The sequence below is a fragment of the Schistocerca gregaria genome, chromosome 4 (genome assembly GCF_023897955.1).
Source record: "Schistocerca gregaria isolate iqSchGreg1 chromosome 4, iqSchGreg1.2, whole genome shotgun sequence".
Lineage (NCBI taxonomy): Eukaryota > Metazoa > Arthropoda > Insecta > Orthoptera > Acrididae > Schistocerca > Schistocerca gregaria.
This window is the reverse complement of record NC_064923.1, coordinates 355,347,535-355,372,394: the sequence shown is the minus strand read 5'-3', so window position 1 is coordinate 355,372,394 and position 24,860 is coordinate 355,347,535. Positions and strand designations below refer to the sequence as shown.

Sequence of the window (24,860 nt, the reverse complement as noted above, 5' to 3'; positions counted from 1 at the left end):
TTACAAAGATTCAAAGGAGTCAAATATCTAAGTAGCCTTTATTTGACTAGTAGTTACTGGCAGTTAATGCTAGAAGAGAATAGTAGAAAGTATACAGCATTTATTAATAATGATAGAAGTTACCAATTTCAGAGAATACCCTTTGGCCTCTCGATTTCTTCAGCGGCTTTTGTGAGAGCATTGGACAAAGTTTTAGGTGAAGAGTTGTTGAAACATGTAACGCTTTAAGTTGACGATATTTTGATTAGCACAGCTTCATGCGAAGAATATTTGGAAATTATTCATCGGATACTTGAAGCATTTAAGAAAGCTAGAGTGACTGTTAACCTGAAAAAAAAACGGAATTCACCAAGTCGCAAATTAAATTCTTTGGGCATATTATTTCGTCGCGAGGGATTGAATCGGATCCAACAAAAATTGACAAAGTAAGAAATTTTCCGTCACCTAAGTGCCGTAAGCAACTTAAGTGGTTTTTTGGTTTCTGTAATTTTTATCGTCGTTTTCTTTCTGCATGCTACCTATCTTCTCCTGTCTTAATGGACTTTCTCAAAAAGGATGCTATATGGAAATGGACTCATGAACATCAAGAAGAGTTTGATTCAATAAAAAACCAACTGTGTGAAGCATCTATCCTTCACCACCCTGATTTAAGTGAAAAGTTTTACCTTGGCACCGACTCAAGTGATTGTGCGCTTGGCGCAGAATTATATCAATTAATTGAAGTCGATGAAGTTATTGAACGTCATACTATCGCATTTGCGAGCCGCGCACTCACAAGTTGGGAGCGAAAATGTACTGTCACGGAAAGAGAAGCACTTGTCATTGTTTGGAGCTTCGAAAAGTTTCGCTGTTATCTATTTGGAAGGCATACTGTCGTAGTGACAGATCACAAAGCATTATCATTCTTGATAAATTGCTAATTGATGCACAGTAGGTTAAACCGGTCGTCGTTAATGCTTCAGTAATACAGTTTTGAGATTCAGTACATACCAGGAAAGCAGAACGTCGTACCGGATGCGCTACCAAGGCTACCAGAAGGACAAGATTCAGTTAATGTGGCGCATCCACGCCAGAAAGATATAAGGATTCATTTTATGCGAGGTGTCGAAGGCGAGCGTCATATCTTCAAGATTCTGCGGAACATAAAACAGGAACAGGACGATGAAGAAATATTGAGGATGGTTAAAGAAAAATATGATGATCCGAATGCTGAGAGTAGTGAAAAGATACGTCAATACTATTTAAAACAAGATGGTATCCTTTACCGGCGAAGCAACTTGAATTCTCATCATTGGAGTCTATGTATACCCAAACATGTAGTGGATGAATTAATAAGATACGTTCACGTGAGGTATGCTCATTTTGGGCCACGTAAATGTATACTAAAATTGCAGGAGAACGTCATTTTCGATAACATGACACGAAAAGTACGATCAATTCTAAAATCTTGCGATCTCTGTCAAAGAACCAAAGTGTCTACGATTCAGCACAAAGGTTTCATGCATAGCATTATACCTCAAAATCCTGGTGAAATTTCAGCTCTCGATCTCTATGAACCGCTACCCAGATCAAAAGAGAATTTTACTCAAATTTTGGTTGTGATGGATGTCTTTTCGAAATTTGTACGCCTTTAAACACTCAGGAAAGCCAACAGTAAGATCATAGTCAAGAAACTCAGGGAAGAATACTTAGTAAATACTGTCAGGCCAAGGTGCATTTTATCGGACAATGGTCGACAATTTCGGTCACACTCATCGAAAGATTTTATTAATGATGAAGACCTGCGCCCAACCCGACTGAACGTCAAATGTGTGAACTCGGACTTTTATTTCGTGCACATGGTGGGAAGAAACATAAAAGATGGATAGAACGATTGACAGATTTTGAAACAGTAATTAATAGTTTATCGTATGATTCAACGGGATTGCCGCCATGTACAGTTCTCTTTGGAAAGAAACCTGACAGTATGTTTCATGAAAACATTTCCTTTCCGCAAGAGAAGGAAATTACGCAAGAGGAGCGCTTTAAAATCGCGTTGGAGACGATGAAAAAACGAGCAGAAGAACAGAAGCTGGCACATGACCAGATAGTGAAGCCCATTACGTACAAAGTCGGTGACTTACTACTTATTCGAACTCATACGAAATCATCAAGTGCAAATGAAGAGATACAGAAGTTTCATCACTACTACAGAGGACCATTCAAAATTAGAAAACTTGTTCACCCTAATTCTGTTGAAATTGAAATGGTGCAGTCCGGTCACTATCATAGCCTACAACATGTAGAAAACATTAAACCGTATCATCTATAATAAGTGTTGCAAGACAAGAGATGCTCTGAAACTTCGGATTCAAGTCTCGGTCGGGCACACAGTTTTAATCTGCCAGGAATCAGGAAGTTTCATATCAGTGCACACTCCGCTGCAGAGTGAAAAGTTGTGTGGAAACTGGCAAAGAAAAGTATCCCATCGGTTGAGGTGTGGTGCAGCGAAAGGTCGTTGAAAATTGTGAGGAATGATAAAATAAGAAATGAGGAGGTCTTTCTAGAATCGGCGAGTAGAGGATTATGTGGAGGACTGTGAGAGAAAGAAAGGACAAGAGGATAGGACATGTTTTAAGATATCAAGGAGTTACCTCCATAGTACTTCAGGGAGGTGTAGACGATCTATCGTTGAGGACGCGATTTTAGAGGAAAATACGCCGTAAAGAATCAACGACGTACGGCGCACGTATTGTTACTCTGAGAAGAAGGTGAGAGCGCGGGAGAAGAATTCGTAGCGGGCCGCATGAAACCAGTCAGAAGACTCAAACTAGAAGTAAGGATTAGTTAAGGAAAATCTCGGTGATGTGAGTAACGAGTGCAGACGTTTCAGGACCCGTGGTTTGATCGGGGTGGGGTCTGAGAGTGGTGGTGGAGGGGGGGGGGGGGGGGGAGGGAGAGAGAGCTACTTCTAACATTAATGTGAATGGGTAGTGTGTTAATGTTACAAGCAGCTGTTGTCCTATGATTGTTTCCCCATCTCCAACCTCATAAGTTGTATGTTAGGTTCGCCAGCCTAAGTTCACTTTCAGAGCCACGTGAGACAAAGGCCGTCAACCTACTAGACTTATGTGTTTCGACTACTTCAGTCTCAAATATCTGAAATTCGTTCTGAACGTTTCCTTTAATGTAATTGTTTTGATTTACTTTCAGATTTATGTACTGGTTTGGTTGATTGGTTGTAATTTGTCTGTTGTTTACCGTTGAGTGACTTTGTACATTTCCAGCTGCGAGAGAATGCAAATATATCTGCCTGCGAAAAAAAAATATACATTGTGTTATTCGGTTCATATCATTTAGCCTGTGTGAAAATAAATGGATAAGAGTCGGTAGCTCTTGTGAGTTAGTTATAGTGGGCAGTAGTAGATAGCTACTGTGCGCTAGATGCAATCAGTTTTAAGGATTTTATGCTGTCGCGTAAACATTGTGCAGTGCTTGAGTCAGAGACACGTCTATAAACAATAATAGGAACGCGTGGCGCGAGTGTTGTGGTTAGTACAGACTGAGTGACGTGCGCGCGCAGTGTATTTCGTTTCCCCACTGCCGTAATTCCGTTTTGTGTTTGTGTGTTGGCGAGTCGATATGGTGCCACCGACGTGAAGCAATGCGCGCGCAGCGTGGTCGTCACATGTTAGAACTGCAGCAGAGGATGTACCAATCCCTACCAGGACCTAGCACGCAGCGCGACTGTCGCCTGTTCCAGCACAGCGCTAGCCTGTCAGGTTGGCGAGCTGTGTGAAACGCGAAACCATGGGTTACTGACGTCAGCGAACAGCTGATCGACAACAAAAACAAGCCTCACGGCGCGGGACTCGCTGTTATGACACTGTCACTAAAATTCCACCAATTTGCAGAGACAACGAGTCTACAGTCCCCGGCGGCTTCGATGCCACAGCCCTGTAATTCATCGAAAGCTACGAATACATGTGTTTTGCCTCGCGTCATATAGGGAAGTGAAAAAGCACAGTAAACAGTGAAAGTGTTATTGTTTTGCGGTGGTATATCCCCGGCGTCATCGATGCCACATCCCAGTGCGTAGTGAACCAGCGTGTGATTTACGACTCAACATATAGGTAGGGACCGAAACCACAGTAATTAGATATGAAGTGCTGCGTAAAAAAAGTGTTTTCCAAGGTGACTATTTCTTTATGGATTACTTTCCAAGGTATGTACCTTTTGTCAAATTTCTTGTATTACTAACCCTGTAAACTGTGTGCCATAAATATAACAGTATCGCATTTTCAAAATATGCTGTCACTTGGAGTGGTAATTTATGTGGGTTAGTAATAGAATATTTTCCTGTGAATATTGTGTAGTAGTTAGAGTTGTGTGTTTATTTTTTAATCACATTCATTCAGTTAGGCCTATGTTTCTATTAATTCAATACAGTGACTATCTGATCATTAGTATTTTATTCATTACAAAAAAAAATCATGAACAAGCTAATAGACACTTCTTATTCGTGTATCACAGTTAGCCATACTATTTATTTGGGACATTACAGCATTATGTTTCAAGTTGCTATGTTAATTAAATGGCATTATGCAGTGTGCACAAGCATTTGCGATTAACCTGACTTATCTTGTTGCTAATTAGTGACTGATTTAATGATATAATTTGATTAATGTACTGTGATTAAGTGATACTTGAATTTCTTAAACACCATTTTCCTTACACAAATGAGAATTATTCTTAATGACTTGAGGTTCTTCATTAATAAGCAAATAGTTTTGACTAAATAATGTAATTTTACATTTTATTTTTACTTTCTCTATATTTTTCTACTTTAATATTCAAATCTAATATCACTGTTACATTTTTCATATTAAAGTGTTATTTTGGTGGGGATATGAAAGGATACAGTACACTCGTGTAGTATCGATTATGCACTATGCAGATATCATACATGGTTTAAGCAAAGGCTGGTGTGTAGTCAACAATGTGTGGTGGCAGTAGTCGAGTGATGGAGTCCGTTGGTGGAAGTCGAGTGTGTGAGGTTAGAGAGACAGGTTGCTCGATAGCAAGGACAGAGATGAGTGGCAGAATGGCACACAGTGTTTGATGTTCATAAATGTTTGTAAATTGAGTGATTTAATTAATAAATTCCAGCATTTAAGAAAAGAGATATCATTTAGTAGTTTTCACAATAACAGAAGTGGACAGCAATGAGTCTCATACCAAGGAGGAAAGATATATATTATGCTAAAATAATTATAATATAACTTCACCTACAGTGTATGCAAATAATTTAGTTCGGTGCGAAACTGGGGGGAGGTTACAAGGGGGATGGCTGGGAATCTTTGTTGCTGGGCGAATGGGGATAGGGATGGTTGGTGAACTAACTCCTGCAAACTGACTAAATAAAAAATATGCAAACTGAATTTTATATATCAACAATGTTTACTCTATAATGTAATTGACTTTGATCTGAATTTATTGTCATGAGATCCTTCTTTCTAGCAGCACAGAACAGACTAAGTCTCTTTTTCTGCTAACTCTCAAGTGGAAGTAGGGCAGGGGAAGTTCAAATGGTTCAAATGGCTCTGAGCACTATGGGACTTAACATCTGTGGTCATCAGTCCCCTAGAACTTAGAACTACTTAAACCTAACTAACCTAAGGACATCACACACATCCATGCCCGTGGCAGGATTCGAACCTGCGACCGTAGCAGTCGTGCAGTTCCAGACTGAGTGCCTAGAACCGCGAGACCACAGCACCCGCCTGGTAGGGGAAGTGGGGGTAGGGAGAGAGGAGTGGAGGGGAGGGTTGGGAGTTTCTCTAATGACGGGGAAAAGTGGCCCAGAACTGAACTGAAAAGGGGTGACAAGAAAGTGCCCCAGTACTGGCATCTCTTTTCCCAGAGGGATGGGATGAGGAAGGGGATGGGTTGGCTGTTATAAATGAATTAGTATAACAATAGGTTAAGGGTAAGGCGATAGTTTACCCCTCAATGTAATCTTCTTCCTGAATGTATGCAACCCATACAAACATACTGCACCACATCACATTTGCTTCACTACTATCTTGTAATGAGGATAAATGGGTTCCCAATTCGATATATTCTCAGGGAATTTCGAGTCCGACATTCATACAACAACAAAGGAACACCACCTAAATTTCTTAACCACAAAGGGTTTCACGCATTCGTAAACACATACATACATACACACACACAACACATCTGCAGTTTAGTGCTATTAGATAGAATAGCTCAAAAACAATAATACTTTGTGTTTTTACTGACAATACTGCTTGTAATTTTAAGTTCACTCTTTAACAACTCAACCGTTGTTAAGCCATGTGAGACCTGAGTTTCTCCTGGCGTATACAACTTTCAAATAACTTCCAGGAATTCAGCCAGGTAACACTTTCAGCGACCGCCGATATTTCGGCGGGAGAACACCCTGCCGAAATATTGGCGGTCGCTGAAAGTTTTACCAGGTAGAAATCCTGGAAGTTATTTGAAAGTTGTATACGCCAGGAGAAACTCAGGTCTCACATTGTTTACGTCTATGGGGAGGAAATGTATCGGTGTTTACGTAAGTTGGATAAACTTCGTAGCTGTCGAGTTAGACTGCAATGTGCCTTGTCATTTTTATTAAGGTGTCGTGATGGAAATCATGTCCCAACATTTGCTAAGGTTGTGCACCATATTAATTCTCCTGCCGCCAATGGAATCAAGCTTGGCTCTTGTTCGCGAAAGGATTCGTTTTACTCGTCGACGTTTGGATTCTGTTTCCAAAGAATTCTATCGTTTTCATTTAATGGTTGCATCTGAAGCGTCTGATTTCACTTGGGATTGGTTGGACGGTGCCTCATGGACCCAAGCTGACTGGGATACAACTCCGTTACTGCCCGGCATTTGGCAAAGTTTGAACGTTTTCATCGGGTGGAGTCGGATGTTATACCTCGACGTTCTGTGATAAAACTCACAGAGAAATATTCTGACGACGCAATCTTATCCGTGCTAGGGAAGGGTTTAAATTTTGCACCCACTCCGAAGAATTTGCAGGTAGTTGATTTTATTAGTTCAATTGAACAGGCAGTTTGCAAACTACCTCCTGACACTGCAGAGGAAGTTAGGAGGGAGGCATGCCGTGTTTTGACTAGGGCTCGTCCACCCAAGAGTAATGTAACAGCAGCAGAGAGGGCTGCTTTAAGCTCTACATCTACATCCATACTCCGCAAGCCACCTGACGGTGTGTGGCGGAGGGTACCCTGAGTACCTCTATCGGTTCTCCCTTCTATTCCAGTCTCGTATTGTACGTGGAAAGAAGGATTGTCGGTATGCTTCTGTGTGGGCTCTAATCTATCTGATTTTATCCTCATGGTCTCTTCGCGAGATATACGTAGGAGGGAGCAATATACTGCTTGACTCTTCGGTGAAGGTATGTTCTCGAAACTTTAACAAAAGCCCGTACCGAGCTACTGAGCGTCTCTCCTGCAGAGTCTTCCACTGGAGTTTATCTATCATCTCCGTAACGCTTTCGCAATTACTAAATGATCCTGTAACGAAGCGTGCTGCTCTCCGTTGGATCTTCTCTATCTCTTCTATCAACCCTATCTGGTGCGGATCCCACACTGCTGAGCAGTATTCAAGCAGTGGGCGAACAAGCGTACTGTAACCTACTTACTTTGTTTTCGGATTGCATTTCCTTAGGATTCTTCCAATGAATCTCAGTCTGGCATCTGCTTTACCGACGATCAACTTTATATGATCATTCCATTTTAAATCACTCCTAATGCGTACTCCCAGATAATTCATGGAATTAACTGCTTCCAGTTGCTGACCTGCTATTTTGTAGCTAAATGATAAGGGGTCTATCTTTCTATGTATTCGCATCACATTACACTTGTCTACATTGAGATTCAATTGCCATTCCGTGCACCATGCGTCAATTTGCTGCAGATCCTCCTGCATTTCAATGCAATTTTCCATTGTTGCAACCTCTCGATACACCACAGCATCATCTGCAAAAAGCCTCAGTGAACTTCCGATGTCATCCACCAGGTCATATATGTATATTGTGAATAGCAACGGTCCTATGACACTCCCCTGCGGCACACCTGAAATCACTCTTACTTCGGAAGACTTCTCTCCATTGAGAATGACATGCTGCGTTCTGTTATCTATGAACTCCTCAATCCAATCACACAATTGATCTAATAGTCCGTATGCTCTTACTTTGTTCATTAAACGACTGTGGGGAACTGTGTCAAACGCCTTGCGGAAGTCAAGAAACACGGCATCTACCTGTGAACCCGTGTCTATGGCCCTCTGAGTCTCGTGGACGAATAGCGCGAGCTGGGTTTCACACGACCGTCTTGTTCGAAACCCATGCTGATTCCTACAGAGTAGATTTCTAGTCTCCAGAAAAGTCAGTATACTCGAACATAATACGTGTTCCAAAATTCTACAACTGATCGACGTTAGAGATATAGGTCTATAGTTCTGCACATCTATTCGACGTCCCTTCTTAAAAACGGGAATGTCCTGTGCCCTTTTCCTATCCTTTGGAACGCTTCGCTCTTCTAGAGACCTACGGTACACCGCTGCAAGAAGGGGGGCAAGTTCCTTCGCGTACTCTGTGTAAAATCGAACTGGTATCCCATCAGGACCAGCGGCCTTTCCTCTTTTGAGCGATTTTAATTGTTTCTCTATCCCTCTGTCGTCTATTTCGATATCTACCATTTTGTCATCTGTGCGACAATCTAGAGAAGGAAGCACAGTGCAGTCTTCCTCTGTGAAACAGCTTTGGAAGAAGACATTTAGTATTTCGGCCTTTAGTCTGTCATCCTCTGTTTCAGTACCATTTTGGCACAGAGTGTCTGGACATTTTGTTTTGATCCACCTACCGCTTTGACATAGGACCAAAATTTCTTAGGATTTTATGCCAAGTCAGTACATAGAACTTTACTTTCGAATTCACTGAAAGCCTCTCGCATAGCCCTCCTCACACTACATTTCGCTTCGCGTAATTTTTGTTTGCCTGCAAGGCTTTGGCTATGTTTGTGTTTGCTGTGAAGTTCCCTTTGCTTCCGCAGCAGTTTTCTAACTCGGTTGTTGTACCATGGTGACTGTTTCTCATCTCTTACGATCTTGCTTCGCACATACTCATCTAACGCATATTGTACGATGGTTTTGAACTTTGTCCACTGATCCTCAACAGTATCTGTACTTGAGACAAAACTTTTGTGTTGAGCCGTCAGGTAATCTGTAATCTGCTTTTTGTCACTTTTGCAAAACAGAAAAATCTTCCTACCATTTTTAATATTTCTATTTACGGCTGAAATCATCGATGCAGTAACCGCTTTATGATCGCTGATTCCCTGTTCTGCATTAACTGATTCAAATAGTTCGGGTCTGTTTGTCACCAGCAGGTATAATATGTTATCGCCACGAGTCGGTTCTCTGTTTAACTGCTCAAGGTAGTTTTCAGATAAAGCACTTATAAAAATTTCACTGAATTCTTTGTCCCTGCCACCCGTTATGAACGTTTGAGTCTCCCAGTCTATATCCGGCAAATTAAAATCTCCACCCAAAACTATAACATGGTGGGGAAATCTACTTGAAATATTTTCCAAATTGTTCTTCAGGTGCTGAGCCACAACAACTGCTGAGCCCGGGGGCCTATAGAGACATCCAATTACCATGTCTGAGCCTGCTTTAACCGTGACCTTCAACCAAATCATTTCACAATTCGAATCCCTTTCAATTTCCTTCGATACTATTGCACTTCTTATCGCTATAAACACTCCTCTCCCTTCAATGTCCAGCCTGTCTCTGCGGTATACATTCCAATCTGAGTTAAGGATTTCATTACTGTTAACATGTGGTTTCAGCCAACTTTCTGCCCCTAGTACTATATGGGCGTTGTGGCCGTTTATTAATGAGAGCAGTTCTGGGACCTTTCTATAGACGCTCCTGCAGTTTACTATTAGCACATTAATATTGTTATTCCCTGTTGCATTTTGCCTACTCCTGCCTTGCCGCGTCTCAGGAGGCGTCTTGTCGGGCTTAGGGAGGGAATTCTGTAACCTCTCTCAAAGTTGATCCCAGTATTGTTAATTTACCTGCTGACAAGGGCAATGTCACCGTTGTTTTAAATAAACATGATTATGTACAAAAGATGCAACGTTTACTATCTGATTCAGCGTATCGCATAATCGATACTGACCCCACGAAAAGTGTTGAGAGAAAGACCAACAGCCTCCTGAAGAAAAGTGGTTTGTCGCAGGACACTACCAAGAGGCTTAACACCTATAGTGCCGTTCCCCCTAGGTTATATGGCCTTCCAAAGGCTCATAAGGAAAGGGTTCCTTTCCGTCCTATAGTGAGTAAAATCGGCGCTCCGACATATCGTGTATCCAAGCATCTTGCTTGTCCGTTGAGTCTACAAGTAGGACGGTGTGAACATCATATCAGGAACTCAGCTGATTTTTTACGTCGTTTGGAGGGACTGAGGCTGAATGACTCTGATATTTCAGTGAGTTTCGATGTGGTCTCTCTCTTCACTCGTGTTCCTCTGTCTGATTCGTTGCGGTTAATTGAGGCCAGGTTTGATGCTGAATTAACTAATCTCTTTAGGCATGTGTTGACATCCACTTACTTTTTATTTAATGACCAGTATTACGAGCAGACAGATGGAATTGCGATGGGTAGTCCGTTGTCTCCTGTGATCGCAATGAAAGACTTCGAGGAACAAGCATTGGAGTCGGCCCCTTTGAAACCCGCCTGTTTCTTTAGATACGTCGACGATGCGTTCGTTGTTTGGCCTCATGGTAGGGAGAATTTTAATGTCTTTCTAGAACATCTGAACTCGATCCACCCGTACATTCGTTTTACGATGGAGAGGGGAGAGGATGATTGCCTTCCCTTTGTCGACGTGTTGGTTAGGAGGAAGGATGATGGATCATTGGGACATGCAGTCTACAGGAAACGTACTCACATCGACTTTTACTTACAAGCTAATTGCTGTCACCATCAGGCTCAGCGTGAAGGGGTACTTCGTACCTTGGTACACAGGGCACATGTCGTTTCTGACGCTGAGACTTTGCTAGCTGAGCTGTCCCATCTTGAAGTTACATTTCGTCAAAATGGTTATAGTGATAGATTGAACGTGCGTTGCGCTATCGACAAACTGTACATCGGGTGATTGATGATAATTCTGAGTCAACACCTAAGTCTACCGCCTTTTAGCCTTACGTAGGAAACACGTCCAATAAGATCGGTCGTATTTTACGGAAATACGATGTGAAATGTGTTTTCCGACCTCCGTCTAAAATTAGAGGACTTTTGAGTTCCGTTAAGGATGATCTTGGACTGCGTAAGGCGGGTGTATATCGTATTCCTTGTAGCTGCGGCATGGCAGATATTGGTCGAACTATCAGGACCGTGGAGGACCGATGTACTGAGCATAAACGGCACAAACGATTACAGCAGCCAAATAGATCTGCTATTGCCGAACATTGCTTGGATACTGGCCACCCCATGTTATATGACAACACCGAGATATTGGCATGCACGTCCAGCTATTGGGACAGTGTTATTAGGGAGGCAGTTCAGATTAAATTAGCGAGCAACCTCGTTAACAGGGATGGAGGTTTCTGTTTAAACTCTGTTAGGAATCCGGCTCTCTCCCTTGTCAAAAAACAGAGGGACAGAGTCAATGCTGCCTCACCTGAGAGTTCGTAGTCTCACTATCGATAGCTCTGACTTTGCTCATTTCTGGTGGCACTAGTCTCCTGTGTGTGTGTTGTCTTCTGTCCGAGAACCGAGGTATTAAATTTGCATGTACGCCGCATGTCCGTTGCAGTTTGCCTTGCAAATGGCGGGGTGTTCTCCCGCCGAAATATCGGCGGTCGCTAAAAGTGTTACCTGGCTGAATTCCCGGAAGTTATTTGAAAGTTGTTAAGCCAGGTCATCACGTTACTTCTGTTATTTTCTGGCAGTAGACCACGAATTGTGTGAAGTTGTAAAAGATCGTGAGCAGGTCTTTCTCTTCAAAAGTGCATAGCTTTGCCGCACAACACATACTGTAGTTCATAGTTCTAGTCAAAAATCTGCGCTCTGTCGAATATATGACGGTGTTTGTATCACATTTGTTTTAATGCATAACAAACAACACTGCCGTCTCCACTAGCATTGGCAGTATTATCACTCTCTCCGAAACAACACAGAACCTCACCAACACCGCATGCAGATTGCAAAATAAACGAGTTTAAGTTAAACTTATGCAAGAAACGGCACAGTACTTACATTAAACAACAATCTGTTGTTTACTTCTTCTGCTACTGTTATAGGTCGCAAAGCACAACTTTCAAGCCACTAAGTTAGCTTGAGGTTTCTGCAATACACCTTCTGTTCACTTTCTCCATTCCTCTCTTGCGTTGTCCATTTTCTACCCAGAATTTTTGGAACAGATTTGCCTTGGATACTGTCCCATCTATTACTATTTTTCTACATTTCGTTCTGTTTTCAGCTTCATGCATATTTAAGCCAATTTCCACTTTGCTAAGCCGTTTGGATTTGCCTTTTAATTATTCAGACTGCTGTACTTTCTTGTCTATCTTCTACGAGTCATTCTGTGGCTATGCCGATATAAGAATACTAGTTTTTTGCTAATTTCGTCTATTTTTTCTTCAGAGTTATATACTTCTATATTACTTATTAATTTAAATGTTACTACCATCTTTATGCCAAACCACCTCCACAGAAATGAAAGATTCCTGAATCTCCTCCCCCTACACTTATTCCCTGAGTATGGGACTATTTCTGTACAGTCGGTCTACTTCCTAAAATCTTCTCAACAATCTTTATTTCGTTGTTCCTTTTATTAACTTAAAATGAGTGTTTGCCATGCTTATGTGAATTCTGGCCCAGCAACTGTCTAGTAAATGTAAATTTTTAGGGAACGACTTTTTATTACAGACATCTATTTTTTAGTGAAATACTAAGTTCAGTTTCCGTAATTTTGCCGAGATGGGTCCTTTCTCCCCCGTTTTGAGCTGATTCACTTCTCCTACCAACTTTATTTAATTCTTTAATGTTGTGATCTCTTTTAAGTAAATTGCAATCCTATGCCTAGAAAGTTTAAACAGCTACTGTCAGACTCCCCTAAAGGAGAATGAAATAATAATAAAGAAAAAGGGACCATAGTAACAATAATTCTTTCCATGCTCTCCGTCTGAGTGTATACAAATAAAAGAAACTGTCTGTCATGCCCCTGACAGTATTTTACAGAGTATACAAGCAGATGCAGGTGAAAGGGAAGGAATGTTAGGTTTCATGTTCCTTCCACAAGGGAATAAGTGAGACTGGCCACTAGACTTACTGGAGAAGGATGATGTAATATATTGAAACTTCCTGGCAGATTAAAACTGTGTGCCAGGAAGTTTCATATCAGCGCACACTCCGCTGCAGAGTGAAAATCTCACTATGTAATATATTGATTGTGGACTTGTCCCTTAATCATCCTACCAACTGCCTGAAATAATTTAGAAACTCTGATGGAAAATCCAAACTAAAATGACCGCTCGAGACATGTAACACCATCTCTCTGAATTCGGATCCGGTGTCACAACCAGTGCCCTCACTCTTTATCACACGTTTAAATCAAATTCCCACCATTGCTTCGTATTAAATACGAGAGATTTTTTGGTATAATAACATAGCGTCGTCATAAAAAGGAAACTGTTTGTTGGTCAACAAAAGATTTTGAAGGTGATCGCTCACTGTACATTGGATTACAAAACTCGCAGATGTTCCTGGCAAGGCCATATAATTATAAGTAAAAGGAAAAAATTCTTCCATTCAATTTCTGAAAGATACACTCCTGGAAATGGAAAAAAATAACACATTGACACCGGTGTGTCAGACCCACCATACTTGCTCCGGACACTGCGAGAGGGCTGTACAAGCAATGATCACACGCACGGCACAGCGGACACACCAGGAACCGCGGTGTTGGCCGTCGAATGGCGCTAGCTGCGCAGCATTTGTGCACCGCCGCCGTCAGTGTCAGCCAGTTTGCCGTGGCATACGGAGCTCCATCGCAGTCTTTAACACTGGTAGCATGCCGCGACAGCGTGGACGTGAACCGTATGTGCAGTTGACGGATTTTGAGCGAGGGTGTATAGTGGGCATGCGGGAGGCCGGGTGGACGTACCGCCGAATTGCTGAACACGTGGAGCGTGAGGTCTCCACAGTACATCGATGTTGTCGCCAGTGGTCGGCGGAAGGTGCACGTGTCCGTCGACCTGGGACCGGACCGCAGCGACCCACGGATGCACGCCAAGACCGTAGGATCCTACGCAGTACCGTAGGGGACCGCACCGCCACTTCCCAGCAAATTAGGGACACTGTTGCTCCTGGGGTATCGGCGAGGACCATTCTCCATGAAGCTGGGCTACGGTGCCGCACACCGTTAGGCCTTTTCCGCTCACGCCCCAACATCGTGCAGCCCGCCTCCAGTGGTGTCGCGACAGGTGTGAATGGAGGGACGAATGGAGACGTGTCGTCTTCAGCGATGAGAGTCGCTTCTGCCTTGGTGACGATGATGGTCGTATGCGTGTTTGGCGCCGTGCAGGTGAGCGCCACAATCAGGACTGCATACGACCGAGGCACACAGGGCCAACACCCGGCATCATGGTGTGGGGAGCGATCTCCTACACTGGCCGTACACCTCTGGTGATGGTCGAGGGGACACTGAATAGTGCACGGTACATCCAAACCGTCATCGAACCCATCGTTCTACCATTCCTAGACCGGCAAGGGAACTTCGTGTTCCAACAGGACAATGCACGTCCGCATGTATCCCGTGCCACCCAACGTGCTCTAGAAGGTGTAAGTCAACTACCCTGGCCAGCAAGATCTCCGGATCTGTCCCCCATTGAGCATGTTTGGGACTGGATGAAGCGTCGTCTCACGCGGTCTGCACGTCCAGCACGAACGCTGGTCCAACTGAGGCGCCAGGTGGAAATGGGATGGCAAGCCGTTGCGCAGGACTACATCCAGCATCTCTACGATCGTCTCCATGGGAGAATAGCAGCCTGCATTGCTGCGAAAGGTGGATATACACTGTACTAGTGCCGACATTGTGCATGCTCTGTTGCCTGTGTCTATGTGCCTGTGGTTCTGTCAGTGTGATCGTGTGATGTATCTGACCCCAGGAATGTGTCAATAAAGTTTCCCCTTCCTGGGACAATGAATTCACCGTGTTCTTATTTCAATTTCCAGGAGTGTATTTTCTTCTTGCTCGTATTGGTATGAATACCATCTACCCAGAGACACCTATTTATTCACTGTTGACACAAAAGTTTCCTGAGTATCGCACCGCGTCATATTGTAAACAAAGGAAAAGAAAACGACTGTCCTGGAGAAACCAAGGTTTCGGACGCGGTTGCAGTGGCATTCTTTTGGTTTCTCCAGCATAGTTTTATCACATTATGAAGCGGTACGACACTCAGAAAACTTTTATGTTAAGTGACTCAAGTCGTAAAAACCTACACAATTATATTTAACAAAAATCCTTACTGTTTTCCAGAAACTTATTGAAGACCACAAGGCCACATATGTTCCAGGGAAGAAGAGGGATCTCATAGATGCATATTTGTGTGAAATTGCAAAAGTTGAAGAAGCCCAAATTAATAACAGAAAATTTATGGGTAAGTAATGCGCAATAAACTTTATTACATGCTTATATTTTAAATATGATTGATCGGATGTATTGGATGTTACACATCCCTGTCGGATTTTGCGCCTGCATCTGTGATAAGTCTCTGCAAAGTCTTAAACCGTCTCCAAAGTTCCCTCCTCTATGCGGATACTGACAATTACAATTATTGCAATTTCCTAAAATGGGGATCATCGCAATTACATAAAAACATTCCTTTAGTAAGGGCGAATGATGCATAAAAGAAACATATATAAGTTTTTCTAGGACGGTAAAAATGTTGTAAGTATAACTCTGTTTTCATCAAAAGGTTTACATGACAAACGCACGCCGGCCGTGTTGGCAGAGTGGTTCTAGGCGCTTCAGTCTGGAACCGCGCGACTGCTACGGTCGCAAGTTCGAATCCTGCCTTGGGCATGGATGTGTGTGATCTCCTTAGGTTAGTTAGGTTTCAGTAGTTCTAAGTTCTAGGGGATTAAAGACCTCAGATGTTATGTCTCATAGTGCTCAGAGCCTTTTGAACCATTTGAAGAAACTCACGTTTATCACGCGTCCTAGACTGGCTCGATGAATCATCGAACGCAATCGTATGGCAAATGTCTGTAACCATTTGGAACAGTGGGTGTAACGTAGCAACCAGCCTCACCGCCGTTTGGTAGCACTACGGAATCACTTTGACAGCTTTATCCTACAACTAAGTCAACGATTTTATGTGGTTGCATAATGATCTTGTTCATCTACCGAGCTATGTACATTAGTAGTAAATCTTTGCTAATGTTCGTTGATTTTGTCTTTCCCTGTTTTATCCATTACTGTGTTTTGTGATTTCAGTAAAGTTGTATCATTTTTAAATTTTTAGTCAGTTTGCTCGTCAAAAATTTTGTCTCGATATTTACGAGTCTTTATGTAGATTTCTATTTATTCCATAGAGTTCATTATTGGGTCCTTTATTGTAATGTGGATGATTTTCATCGAATTTTCGATCTGCTTCACATTGTAATTATTGAGAAAAATTCTACATATGCCAAACAGGCAGAATTTTCAAAATTACATACCTAGATCATACCATAAACGGTGCCACAAACCTATTCACAGAATTCAAATACATACGAACAGAAAGCCACAGTGTAAATCAGATCCAAAATGCGATGCAAATTTTGCACATAGCACCAAAGGGCCCAATAAAGAGCTTTTTTTTTTTTTTTTTTTTTTTGAAGAAATAGAAATCAATATACACAGACACAAACAGCTAGACAAAATTTTTAACGAAGAAACCGACTAAAAACATAACAGTTATATTTACAACTTTACTGAAAGTACAGAACACGACAATGGATAAAACATTAGCAAAGAATTTGCTACAACCACTCAAAACTCAATAGATGGAAAAGCTAATTATGTAGCCACATAAAACAGTTGACTTCGTTGTTAAACTTACAAAAAATATTAAATACCTGTTAACGAATATTGCTCAGCATCAATTTCCTGCTGAGACATTACGTATCTTCAGTTTCGTCTGCGCTACACCTACGATTCGGAGTAGTACAAGGTATTAGACAGTGAAAGCGTTAACGATGTGTCAGGAAGAAAGTACCACGAAACATATACATAAAACAGTTATTAGTTACAAATGAATACAGATATATGCACCAACAACTGTATATGTTTCTGAGCCTCATAATGGCCATCAAGCCGAAATTAGCTTACAGCTGTAAACCTAATGCCGTAATATTTTTTTTTCTAGCAGCATTTTGGGTTACTATATATATAATGTCCTCACACGACATCTATAACTCTGCAGGCCCAGAAGAATTCAGAATCTCTACGGGATCTAATCAGAACTTCCAGCTGGAATCACGAAAGATAGAGGTGGAGTTAAGGCTTGTTCTACCCACCTAAGTCACGCATTCTTCGACAGCCAATGATTGTTCACTAGTGTTCTGAACGCTCTTCATTGAATCTCGAAGCTGTTTGTTGCAAGTTATCAACTCTCGTGGTAGTGGTTAATCAAAACATTCCATTTAAGCAAACGAGAGACATAATATACAGGATAAACGCTTTCTTCCAGCGCATAGCACGTGTATGCGAGCAGCGCAACTGTCGCTTGGAGCCGGCAATAAATCAAACTCCGTCGGAGCCCCGACCTTAGCGACCGAGTGGGGTAGCGCAGTGGTTAGCCTACTAGACTTGTATTCGGGAGGACGACGGTTCAAACACGCATCCGGCCATCCTGTTTTAGAGTAAATTTATGTATTTCACGTCTATAATCACAAATATTGTAGCTCCTCAGAGTACCGGTTTCGGTCAGCAATGACGATCTTTAGATTTGCGGCAAAACACAAATATAACTAGTGGATGTCTACAGCTTAAAACAATAAAATAGATCATGACGAAAAGTATTACTGAAATACATGTGAAACTTATGCCCTTCAAATATGACGAGGCATACCTGTTTTATAGAAAAACATGTCGTAATGTACTGGAGCCATGGTGACATCGTCATATGTTAAACACAAAATCAGCACCACCATCGTCATGCATGTATATAATATGTTATATGCTATAGTCATCTTGTCAGCAGTGCTACTGTTAAAAACAAACTGCCGTGCAGCAGCCACAAGATGTTTGTCTCGCAAGCTGACCAGATGTCACTACTGTATGCACATACATATTCTTCAATGATGTAATTATACGATATACCATAAAAAGAAGAATACAATCAGTAGTTCACTTGCCAGGTGTTAAAGTCATTACAGTAATGAAATCCAGTAAATTAAGACACGATAAAATGTAGGTTGTTAAAAAGGAAATAGATAAGGGAAAATAACTCTGATACTCTCCAGTGGCAAATTATGGACGAAAATATAAAGGCGTAAGTAATAACCAGCTTACAGAGTACACAGAATAATTTAAAAGTGACAGACACAAAGAGTGAAATAAGCCCATTGAATGAAAACATGTTGTAGCAAATAACATAGGCCAACGATGGAAGAACTTTTTTGCTGAAAATACCTTATTCGTATGTCTCTTTGGGTGAGGAATCCAAATATGATACTTAAAAGACTGTATTAACCACCATATCTTCACATTTTACAGTTAAATATATTAAATTAACCGATTTTTTAAAGAATTTAACAGCTTTTTTATAGTTAAAATAATTTAAAAAGGCGGTGTAATGAATGTAGATGACGTTGCTAGCACTGCTGAAAAACATTTGCTGTTGTGGTGAATTTGTGATTACAAAACACCAAAGAAACATCACAGGCTATGTGAAAAAGTTTTATCTGTCATACTTTGGATCTAAACTTGGTGATCAAAATAAATCTGGGGTTTCACATAAGGTGTATGTCATGTGTTTGTTAAGATCTTACAAAATGGTCCAAAAAGAAGAAAAAAGCCTTTGGATAATATGGAGACAGCCAAGAAATCATTCCAATGATTGCTACTTTTGCAGTGTTGGTATTACTGGTCATAATTCGAAAAACAAGAAGGTAATAATCTACTTTAACCTTCCATCCGCCATCCGACCAGTAGGGCATGGTGCAGATTTGCCAGTTCCTGAATCACCAGACGATTTAAATTCTATTCCAACAGAAGTATTTTCTGATGGACAATCCGATTTACATGAACCAGATGATGAATTCCATTGTAATTCAGAAAGTCTAGAATCCATATTGTTTACTTAGACCGAGCTTAACGATATGTTTATGGATCTTGACTTGACGAAAGAAAAAGCTGAATTGCTTGGCTCTAGATTAATAGAAAAGAACTTATTGACAGTTGGAACCACATATACATGTATAAAAAGAGAGAGCAGAAGTTTTCCAAGTTTTTCAACAAGAAGGTGATTTAGTGTACTGCTCAGACATTCTCGGTCTGATGAATGAGTTTGGTACTGAATACAAAAAGGAAGACTGGAGGCTGTTTATTAATTCATCCAAAACTAGTTTCAAAGCTGCTTTTTACACAATGGTAATAAATATGCTTCTACACGTGTTGGACATTCTGTAAGTATGAAAGAAAGCTACGAAAATCTAGAAATAGTGCTAAATAAAATAGGCTATTCTGCTCATGATTGGATGATAGGTGGCGATCTAAAAGTAACATGCATGCTCCTTGGTCAGTAAGGTGGCTTTACCAAATTTGGATCTTTGTTGTGTGAATGGGACAGTAGGGCTAGGAATCAACACTGGTGCAGAAAGAACTGGTCTGTGAGGGGGTCTTTAACCCATTTACGCAAAAGCCTTGTAGGTCCAAAAAACGTACTCCTACCACTTCTACATATAAAGCAATAAAACAGTTTTTAAAGGCTTTGCCTAAATATGGACCATGTTTTAAGTATCTCTGCCAAAAGTTTCCACACCTTTCAGAAGCTAAACTAAAAGAAGGCGTCTTTGTCGGATCTGGCATTAGAAAATTGATGTTTGATGTTAACATTGAATCCACAATGACCTTAAATGAGAAAGAAGCATGGGCATCATTCCAGCAAATCGTTAGAAAGTTCTTAGGACATGAAAAAAACCCATAATGTGTTTCTATTGTAGCCACAATGTTAAAGACGTTTAAAACTTCAGGATATTTAATGAGCTTGAAAGTTTTTTTTGAACAGTCACCATGAGTGCTTCCCGGACAATATGGGAGATGTTAGTGAGGAGCAAGGAGAGCGTTTTCACCAGGACATTAAAGTGATGGAAAAACGCTACCAACATGATGGGGGACTACTGTTGGTCACTTCACCGAGAAGTTCAGCAAGCGACCTATCGTAGAAAAAGCTACAAAAGAAGCTTCAAAGACAAAAGAGAAAGAAAATACAAATCAGTTCCAACTGACAAGTGAAACCTCTATTAACACATATAATTGTTTTAGGTAGCTTACTGTAAATGCTTATGGTGTAACAAAGCGTTTCATTAATTTCCCCGTTTACCGTATAGCCTAAGATTTTTATACTATATAATAAAAAGCATTTTGCTCGAAAAATATGGGTTGTACAAAAAGGTTAAGGCAAGATTCGAATTCAACTCGTAAAAATCTATAAAGATCAGTTACAAAAGTAAAAAAGCTTTTAAAAAAATTGTTGGCCTGTGTAATCAACGGGCTCTGTTGACGCTACCGACAGAATGCCACATAGGCAAGAAGTGGTTGGACGAACGTAACCACCAGAGGGCCCCTCGTATCCTGCGACAAGCCGTTCCAAGAAAAGAATGATAAATCCCAGTACCAGTCCATTAACAAGATTATTTAGTTAGTGAAACATGTTACATAAACAGAGAAGGGACACGAAAACACTCGAGGTATATGCTGAACGCAAGAGAAACGACATAGTATAGAGTGCTTTACAAATTCGTTTCGTTTTTCTCACGTTGAGCGTGTAACTCTAGTGTTTATCTCCCTTCTCGGTCTCTATAACATGTTTCACTAACTAGATAATCCTGTTAATGGACTGGTACTGGGGTTTATCATTGTTTTCTTGGAACGGCGTGTCGCAGAGTACGAGGGCCGTGCTGGCGGTTGCGTTCCTCTAACCACGCCTCGCCTATGCGGCATTCTGTCAGAGTAGCGTCAACAGAAAGCGCTGATTATTTGCTACAGTATGTTTTAATTCATTGGACTTCTTTCGCTCTTTGTTTTTGTCGTTTTACATTATTATACTTACGCCTTCAAATTTTCATCCATAATTTGCCAGTGGAGCGTATCAGAATTATGATCGCTTAACTTCCTCGTTGTAAACAATCTACCTTTTGTCATGTCTTAAGTTACTGGATTTAGTACCAAAATGACTTTTACATCTGGTAAGCATAATACAGACTTTACTAAATGTATTCTTCTTTTTCTCTATTTCGTATAGTTACATCATTGAAGAACGTGTGCACGCATACAGTAGCGACATCTGGCAAGCTTGCGAGACAAACATTTTGTGGCTTCTGTCTGGCAGTTTGTTTTGAACAGTCCCACTGCTGCCAAGAAGACTATAGTATATACCATATTTTACACATATATGACGGTGCCACTATGATGGCGGGGGGAAGGGGGGGGGAGGAGGCGTGCGATCCGTGATAAGTCGCCTAAGACCACGCGATTGCCCTGTGCGACCATGCCACTACGTCTCCAGTACATTAGGACATTCTCTTTCATAAATAAGTATTCCTCCTCATATTGAAAGCGCATAATTTTCACATATATTTCAGTAACTCTTTTATTATTTTAACTTGTAGACATCCACTAGTTATATTTGTGTTTTGTTGCAGATCTGAAGATGGTATTTCATGACCGAAACCGGTAGATTGAGACCCTGCAATATTTCTGATCATAAACGTGAAATAAATTTATTCTTCATTTTCGGATCACTATTCTCTTCACGTTCATGTCGCAGCTTTTGAATCCTGATTTAGGTTTTCTGTGATTCCCTGAATCGCTTAAGGCATTGTTCCTTTGTAAGGGCACTGCCGCTTTCCTCCTCCATCCTTCCTTCATCCGAGCTTGTGCTCTGCCGGTAATCACCTTGTTGTCGACGATAGGGTTAATACTAATCTCCTCCTCCTCCTCCTCGACCTACGCGAACCGTCGTCGTTGGTGAATCGGACTAGAGTGCGTTCAGCAGGATATAACATATTTGAAGAGACTTGGACTCTCGCTGAATTGAGGCTATTATCAGGCCTAAGCAGAAGTGCGTTACACGTAATGAGCGAGATATCTCCAGGCGTTGGTTAGTACTTTGTACGGTGCGTTTATTTGCAAAGCGCTGTAAAAGAGATCTGCTTTCCCTAAGCAAAGTAAATATTTCAGTTGTTCTCAAGAGAGGGTCTAAAAATTTGTAGAAAACCAAACAATATCATCTAAAACAGTTTCGTCAATGTTACTTGCAAACGACTACTTTTTTGTACAGGATCAGTACATTTTGTAATTTAATTGAAAAACAATTTGAAACAGTTTCTATGGATATTCTAATTTGTGTCAGTTCTGTGTGAATGTGTGGTCCTCAACTCTCTGCGTTTATAATGCGTTATTGACTGAACAACAGTGGAGTGATTCGGTGAAAGAAAGAGAGGAAAGGAAAGTAAGGAGCTATAACATGACACACTGACCAACTTCCTCCCATTAGCCTGAGATGAGTTTGCTCCATGCGTGCTCAGATATTGATCATACCTCGATAAAATGGTTCAAATGGATCTGAGCACTATGGAACTTAACATCTGAGGTCATCAGTCCCTTAGAACGTAGAACTACCTAAATGTAACTAACCTAAGGACAAAACACACACACACACACACACACAACACACACACACACACACACACACACACACACACACACACACACACACATGCCCGAGGCAGGTTTCGAACCTGCGACCGTTGCGGTCATGCGGTTCCAGACTGAAGTGCCTAGAACCTCTCTTTCACTCCGGCCGGCATACCTCGATTCTTGCGTTCTTCGTTTTGTGTTCGTCAACACATTTCGTCCTGAGCCACAAACGAACAAATCATGCTCAGAATCCAGTGACTCTTAGGTGTGAGCCTAATGCAGTTTCATTTTGGAGCACTCCGTGTCTTTCGACTGGAGACGTAGTAGTGTATTGCAACAAGTCTAGTTCAAGGGGAGATCGATCGGATACTACAACAGGGTAACAAATTACTAGTAATTTCTCAAAACTTGAACGTGGTAAATACTTAAATTTGAAGACGAGCAGTGTTCACACAGATGACACGAAACTGATGCTGCTGCCGACACTTAGGACATTTGGCACTTTAATACAGAGTGATAGTTTGACATCAGAGTCCAATTATTTGTCTCTGACATGACATGATATTCAGTATAAATGTTCTAGTCGCACGCGATCAAATCTGTAGTACGAAAACAATGTTGTCGTAAGCGATGATTACATTTGATCACTGATTACATAGACAACGGTCAAAGTGGCACTGCTCTCGGACGTACACTGGCGGAAAAAAGTCGCAACACCAAGAAGAAGATGTCAGACATAACCGAAAATTGATAAGCGTTTTTCTACCACTGAAAAGTATCGTCTATTCAAATTTCTCACCAGTCGCATAAGAGTGGCGTTAGTAACGCCGCTAAGAGGATGAAAATCAGGTTTGCTTTTAATACGCGCTATAGCAGTCGTGAGCGCTAGTTACCTTTGAGACTGAACTTGGTGAGCTGATGTTAGTTGAGAACGCCTTCAAGGCAACAAAGATGCCGTTATCAACACTCACTGAATTTAACGAGGTCGTGTAATAGGGCTACAAGAAACTAGATGTTCCTTCCGCGATATTGCAGAAAGACTTGGCAGGAATGTAGCCTCTGTACATGACTGCCGCCAGGGGTGGTCACGAGAAGATCACCGAGCGAGGTGGCGCAGTGGTTAGCACACTGGACTCGCATTCGGGAGCTCGACGGTTCAATCTCTCCGGCCATCCTGATTTAGGTTTTCCATGATTTCCCTAAATCGTTTCAGGCAAATGCCGAGATGGTTCCTTTAAAAGGGCACAGCCGATTTCCTTCCCACTCCTTCCCTAACCCGAGCTTGAGCTCCGTCTCTAATGACCTCGTTGTCGACGGGACGTTAAACACTAACCACCACCACCACGAGAAGATCGGGCTCCGGCTAGTTGCGTGCCACCACCGAGAGGGAAGACCATTGGGTTTGCCTGTGGCTCTGGCGCATCGCACTGCGTCTGCGGCAGCAATCTGAGCAGCAACTGGCGCCACAGTGACCCAACGAACTGTTGCAAATCAGTTACTTCAAGGATAGCTCCGAGCCAGAAGCTCTGTTTCGTGCATTCCGCTGTCCCCAAACCGCTCCCATTTGCCACTTCAGTGGCCTCTAGCGAGAGCTCACTGGCGGGCAGGATGGAGGTCTCTTGTGTTTTTTGATGAAAACTGGTTCTACCTCGACGCCAGTGATGCCTGTGTGTTGGTTAGCAGGAGGCCAGCTGAGGGTGTGCAACCAACCTGTCTGCGTGCAAGACGCACTGTACATACACCTGGAGTTATGGTCTGATGTTTTAGTGTGACAGCTTGAAGCACTCTCCTGGTTATCCCACACACCCTGACTAAGTCATTATGACTACCCCCATAGTGTTGTGATTGATGTTGATTGCAAAAACGAACATATGCATTAATGACAAATCTGTACGTAAATCTG

General features: G+C 41.7%; 1 protein-coding gene across 1 annotated transcript in view; it reads left to right on the top strand.

Annotated features, from left to right (window-relative positions):
• Positions 1-24,860, top strand: part of LOC126268098 (methyl farnesoate epoxidase-like) — a 279,495-nt gene that overhangs the window by 122,277 nt on the left and 132,358 nt on the right. Inside the window, exon 5 of the mRNA XM_049973605.1 lies at positions 15,587-15,707. Within this exon, the coding sequence (XP_049829562.1) occupies positions 15,587-15,707 (121 nt within the window). The remainder of the gene's footprint in view (positions 1-15,586; positions 15,708-24,860) is intronic.